The sequence below is a fragment of the Hypomesus nipponensis genome, chromosome 12 (genome assembly GCF_054491055.1).
Source record: "Hypomesus nipponensis isolate SF chromosome 12, ASM5449105v1, whole genome shotgun sequence".
Classification (NCBI taxonomy): Eukaryota; Metazoa; Chordata; class Actinopteri; order Osmeriformes; family Osmeridae; genus Hypomesus; species Hypomesus nipponensis.
In genome coordinates, this window is record NC_140372.1 from 954160 (window position 1) to 960100 (window position 5941).

Sequence of the window (5941 nt, forward strand, 5' to 3'; positions counted from 1 at the left end):
TGCCTTAAATCCTGTTGATCAACCTACTTATCTACCTTCTAGCAATTGTAAAGATCCAGAACCCTCTACAAACTGTACTGAAACTAATCCAGAACCTTAGATCTAACCCTAACCAACCCAGACAACAAGAGATTGAACCCAAAGCCAGAACCTTAGATCTAACCCTGACCCCACCCAGAGAAGCAAAGCTTTTAAACCTGAAGAATTTCTTCACAAGGACACACACTTCTGGTACACACTGCAAATACAAATGAAGGTATGGGGTATGAGTTCTATAATACTGTATACTGTATATGTACTTATGTATTATATTTACATATATATAATATGTACCCTGATGTAACTGCATAATTGTTTTGTGACATTGAAACAAGAAGACTCTAATATCTCTAGCCCACACGCAAACACACACACACACACACACAAAGCCTTAAGACCAAGCCTCAAGTTGGGATTGCAATGGTAGTCACGTGAGAGCTATCCTATCCCTCCCTCCTCTTTCCCCTGCCTCCCTCCCCCCTCCTCCCTCCTCCCTTCCCCCTCCATCCCTCCCCCCTCCTCCCTCCTCTCTCCCCCCTCCATCCCTCCCTCCCCCTTCCTCCACCCCTCCCTTCCTCCATTCCACCATCACATCTGTGCGTCCCTCTCTTCATTGAGGTTAACAGGCAGAAGGGCCACAGGATGGACCCAGCTCAGCAGCCGACCCTTTCAGGGGCAGATGCAGACACAGCATGAGTGCTAACCTCTCCCCTGATGTCTCTCAACCAAAAAAACTAAGAAAGAATTTAGAAAACAGAATAAAAGTAGATGCAAAACAAAATAGTTTGTTAACGTCCTAAATCAGTTAGTCTGGAATGTCTAACTCTAGTCCAGCATATCTAGTCCACTCATCATTGCATTTGTTTAGCAAATGATAAATATGGGTGTGTGTGCTCTCCAACAGATGTTGCCACCAATGCCTCCACACAGCAATTACATCTCCACATAATTATCTTATTTGGAGCATCTAACTCCAGCTATTCCCACCCTCTCCTCTTCACATGATATAAACATATCAAGAACAGAGCCCAGGGGCATCAGGGTGCGTGTCCAGTGTGTGTGTGACTGTGTGCATGTGTATGTGAGCAGGATGGTGTGTGCGTGTGTGAGAGAGTGTGTGAGAGAGGGTTGTAGCAAACCAGGGGAAACAGACCAGCCAATCCGGCACAGAGAGGGGGGGTCCATAGTCTTAGATTAGGGGAGGTGACAGAAGGAGTCTATCTGCCTGTGGCTGCAGCCACTTGGCACATGGCATCACACTTGCAACCCATCAGATGAGGGAATAGAGGGAGGGAATAAAAGGAGCAAGCCCAAGTCCGAGCCCCCATGGAGGAACAAAGGACCAGAGAGACAAACTTGGAGGAGCGTTGTTCAGCAAAGAGACTGGAAAAGACTGACCACTCACTCTGCTTTTAACCCCCACAGGACCATACCCCATGAAGGCCAACAGACCCCGGATGGGAAAAATCCTGATTTAAAGTTTGTCCCACTACCCTTACCCTGACATCCGTTATTAAAGGACAATTTATGTTAACCCCAAATGTCTCTGAGTCCCATTTCATTGTGAATCAGGCCTTCAAGTCCCCTGGGTGGCTACAGTGTATGTGTGTAAGTATGTGTAATGTGTGTGTAAGTGTGTGTGTAAGTGTGTGTGGTTATATGTGTTTGTATATACGTGTGTGTAAGTGTGTATGTATACATGTGTATGTGTGTGTGTGTGTGTGTGTGAAGTTACACCGCAAGGTCGTCGGGCCGGGCTCTGGTCTTGCTCGCACGGCTCAGCCTCCGGACGTCTGTCGCCATAGTGATGGGGGGCTTCTGCATCTCCACCCTGGTAACCAAGACATCATCAGTGTGCGACAGCGTCAGAGGAACCTCCAAATCCTCTCTCCCGTCTTCCTCTTCCGGTGGGTTCCTTCGTCCGAGAGGCGACGAGTGGGGTGTGAGGGCGAAAGGGCGGCTGCTCCTGGTCAGGGTAGGAGGAAAAGTGGGAGGAGGATGAGGAAGGGGGGGATGGAGGAGGAGGGTATGCCTTATGGTCCAGAGTCTGCAGTTCCATGTTGTTCCAGTTCTCCTCCAGCTGCTGTTGGCTGCTATGCTCCCTACCATAGAAGCATGTGGGCGGTGCCTCGAGCAAGAAGTCTTCATGCTGGAAGTCGTCCATCTTGAACTCGGCTGCAACCAGCGGAGGGGAGAGAGAGGCTAGGGTGGGGGCCTGCTCAGAGGACAGAAACCCCTCCTGCCTCAACACACTCACACTCCCCGGATATGCTGGCAGGCAGTTCAGTGCCGGGGGAGAGATCCTTTCTGGAATGGTCTCTGACTCCCCCCCCTCTTCTGTGGCCAGAGGAAGAGACTCTCGGTCTGGCGCAAACTCGTTGGTGACCCCTTGCTTTACCTTCTTCCATCCCAGGTGGTAGATCTCCAGAAGGTTGAGTAGCAGAGAGACGCAGGCCACCACCAGCATGAAGATTATGAAGATGGTCTTCTCCGTGGGGCGGGAGATGAAGCAGTCCACCGTGTTGGGGCAAGGCCAGCGGCCACACTTATACAGCGGTCTGAGCTGGAAGCCATACAGGAAGTACTGTCCCAGGATGAAGCCCACCTCAAACAGCGTCTTGAAGATGATGTTGAACACATACGTTCGCAGCAGAGCTCCCCGAATGCGGATTTTCCCATGTTCGTCTCTGATCGGGGGCTTCTCTTTTTTCCCTCTGCTTCCTTCCCCGGCTCTGCTGCCGTAATGTGGGTCGTGCTCGTCCTGGTGCCGGCTGGCCTTGCGCAGCTCCTCCTCCTTCTCTCTGCGTTTTTCCTCCATACGGACAATGTGCAGGACATGGCCCAGGTAGATGAGTGTGGGTGTGGACACAAAGATGATCTGCAGCACCCAGAAGCGGATGTGAGAGATGGGGAAGGCCTCGTCGTAGCACACGTTCTGGCACCCCGGCTGTTGGGTGTTGCAAGTGAAGTCCGACTGCTCGTCGCCCCAGACCTCCTCCGCGGCCGTGCCGAGCACCAGGATCCGGAAGATGAAGAGGACTGTGAGCCACACCTGGGAGAAACAGGTGGGTGGGTTTGGAGTTGGATTTAAAGATTCAAGATAGAGCTTGGAAACAACTTAATGAGACCAAGCTAGGCTGCAGCCTGCGGTGTCTGACAACTTCAATTGATGTTGTCGACAAAACTGTTTAGATTTTAGTCTAATCTTTTGTATAGCTAATTTTGTTGTGGCTGTCTACTGTGTGTATGTATAGAACAATCATAAAGATCCATCCTCAGATGTTTGGTTAATCACCTTGCCGATCACAGTGGAGTGTTCCTGAGCATTCTCCAGTAGCCGCCCCAGAAAGCTCCAGTCCCCCATGCTTCACACAATGTCTAGCCTGAGAAGAGAAGGCATAACCTGGGGTAAAAAGCAAGGGGCAGTGCCTCATGGAAGGAGGATGAAGGGGAGATTTGGCAGCAGGAAAAAAGAGAAAGACAGAATGAGAGAGAGAGAGAGAGAAAGAGAGAGAGAGAGAGAGAGAGAGAGAGCGAGAGAGAGAGAGAGAGAGAGAGAGAGAGAGAGAGAGAGAGTGTGAGAGAGTGTGAGAGAGTGTGAGAGAGTGTGAGAGAGTGAGTGAGTGAGAGACCAGGGGGGTAAAGGTGAGCCCCCAGCATAGAGTGAGAAAGCTGACCAGTCAGACATGAAGAGGGGAAAGAGAGAGAGACTATAGAAGAGAGACTACAGCAGAGAGACTGAAGAGGAAAGACTGTAGGAGACAATTACAGCCTTGAACCCAGAATGTAAAGGTAAAATATCACAAACGCATCTTTGCTTATAAAGCTGTATGAAGCTGGGTCGTGTCATGATCTGCTCTGGGCTTGAAGGCAACATGTCTCCCCCTGAGCCCCAGCTCCCCGATGAGCCCATGAAGAGCAGGTAGACTTACTAAAAGGTTGTTGTATTTTTTGTGATAAATCCATCGACCAGAGCTCAAAAGAAAACCAATATCTGGAAATAGAAAAAAACGTATTTTACAAGTCATTAATAAAACCTACATATTATATATATATACAAAAAATATACAGATTATATAGTTCCTTCAGTAATACTACACTTATTTTAACAATATATAAGCAATATGTTGGTTCTTCAATACGATATATTTATTTATTTTTCATTCAACACACATTCACTTACAGTAGAAGTATAGATTATGGGATTCGTTGTTCATGTTCAATTCTTCAACAGAAAAAATGTCAACAGCAAATGTTTCTGATAACACTGACTTTTCAGAGATATTTTAGTTTAGTTTGAGATAATGTGTCTACATTTCAAGTAGACAGGAGGCCATGGACCTGTGTGCAAGTCATAATGGATACTGTTCTGTTCAGAAATGCATAGATGGATGTCAATCTCTCCATTGGCTATCTATCAGAAGATGTGTGTGTGTGTGTGTCCACGTGCTTGCCTCCCTGTGTGTGGTATGTGTGTGTAAGTACGTGTGGGAGAGCTGTGCCATCTGGGTCCATTACAGGCTAGCCTGGCTGGATGAGTCCATAACAGGCTAACAGGCCTGGCTGAATGCTGGACTCATCACAATAGTCAGAGTGCTGATTAGGGAAAATATCTGACTGTCTGACATTTGACATCCAGCCTTCAGTCCCAATCCCAATCTCACCATACATGGGATCCTGCAAAACCATCACATACTCAATCACATGAAATCCAAATTAATGTCCACCTTCTGGTACTGATACCGTTTCTACTTTTCAATTAAGCATGTTTTAGAACTTTGGAAATGTATTATGTTCTCTGGTCTCTAAATCCTGTCTGTCTCTCTTTCTCTTTCTTTAGATTGAATAATAATGATAGTACAGATGTGAACAAAAGGGAACAGTACCAGCTTGTGGTCAAGGTAATACAGTGGGCAATAATACAGTGTTTTATTTACATTTATTTAGTAATGCTTCGGAGAGCAAATTTTTACAGCTGGTCTTAGATTAGGTATCCCGGTATCCACTATATATGGCCAATTCAATAACAACCATCAAGCTGATAGAACATCTCTCCATAATATCAATATGTGTGGAGCTTTACATTCTGTGTTGATCCTTTAGAGGTTTCTGACGTGATGGAATACCGTCTGTCAGACTCCACAATAGAGAAGCTTCCAGATGCTCATTGTGCAGGCTGGCACGGGCTATTGATGGATCAGTGTCATTGTGATCAAATAGGCTGGTTAACTCTTTGACTGCTGATGTCACGTATAAAGACTTAATTTATAATACAGAAAGATAAATCTTAGTATCCAAAGATCTCAGTAACCTATGTAGGCTTGAATAGCAAGCATAATGCACGAGTAAAGGCAGCCGCAGCTTTTGGGTAGGCAAGGTTAAGGTGGAAAGTTATGGAGGGCTCTGCCACTGAGAGCAATATCCGGTAGCCACATAAGCCATCCAAATTTTGAGAGCGTTGGATAATCACACAGGTGGATGGTCCCATTCCCTCCCCCACTCCCCCAGAGCAACTTTGACAGATTACCTTCTCTCCCACAGTCCCCCAGAGCAACTTTGACAGATTACCTTCCCTCCCCCACTCCCCCAGAGCAACTTTGACAGCTTACCAAACTCCTGAAGCGTTGTGTTGTTCTTTCTCCCACGGGTTTCCTGGCTTCCGTGTGTGAGAGAGAGAGGGAGAAAGAGAGGGAGACAGAGAGAGAGAGAGGTAGAAAGAGAGAGAGAGAGGGAGAAAGAGAGAGAGAAAGAGAGAGAGAACGCGTCAGGGAAGAAAGGCTAGTCTAGCAGCACGTGTGGAACCTGGAGATGGGCTCCCACGAAACGCTGCGGCTGCGTCTCGTGCCCGGCCATCGCTACTGTTACTCTGACCATGCATGAGCATATGCAGGGGGGGGGGGGG

At 47.6% G+C, this 5941-nt stretch overlaps 1 protein-coding gene across 1 annotated transcript; it reads right to left on the reverse strand.

The window, feature by feature from the left end:
* Positions 1–1770: 1770 nt before the first annotated feature.
* On the reverse strand, positions 1771–3403 carry LOC146260564 (gap junction alpha-3 protein-like). The gene is given in 3 exon segments (XM_084667745.1): positions 1771–1981; positions 1983–3091; positions 3335–3403. Coding segments are annotated over 3 exon segments (1389 nt in total).
* Between the last annotated feature and the right edge of the window lie 2538 nt (positions 3404–5941).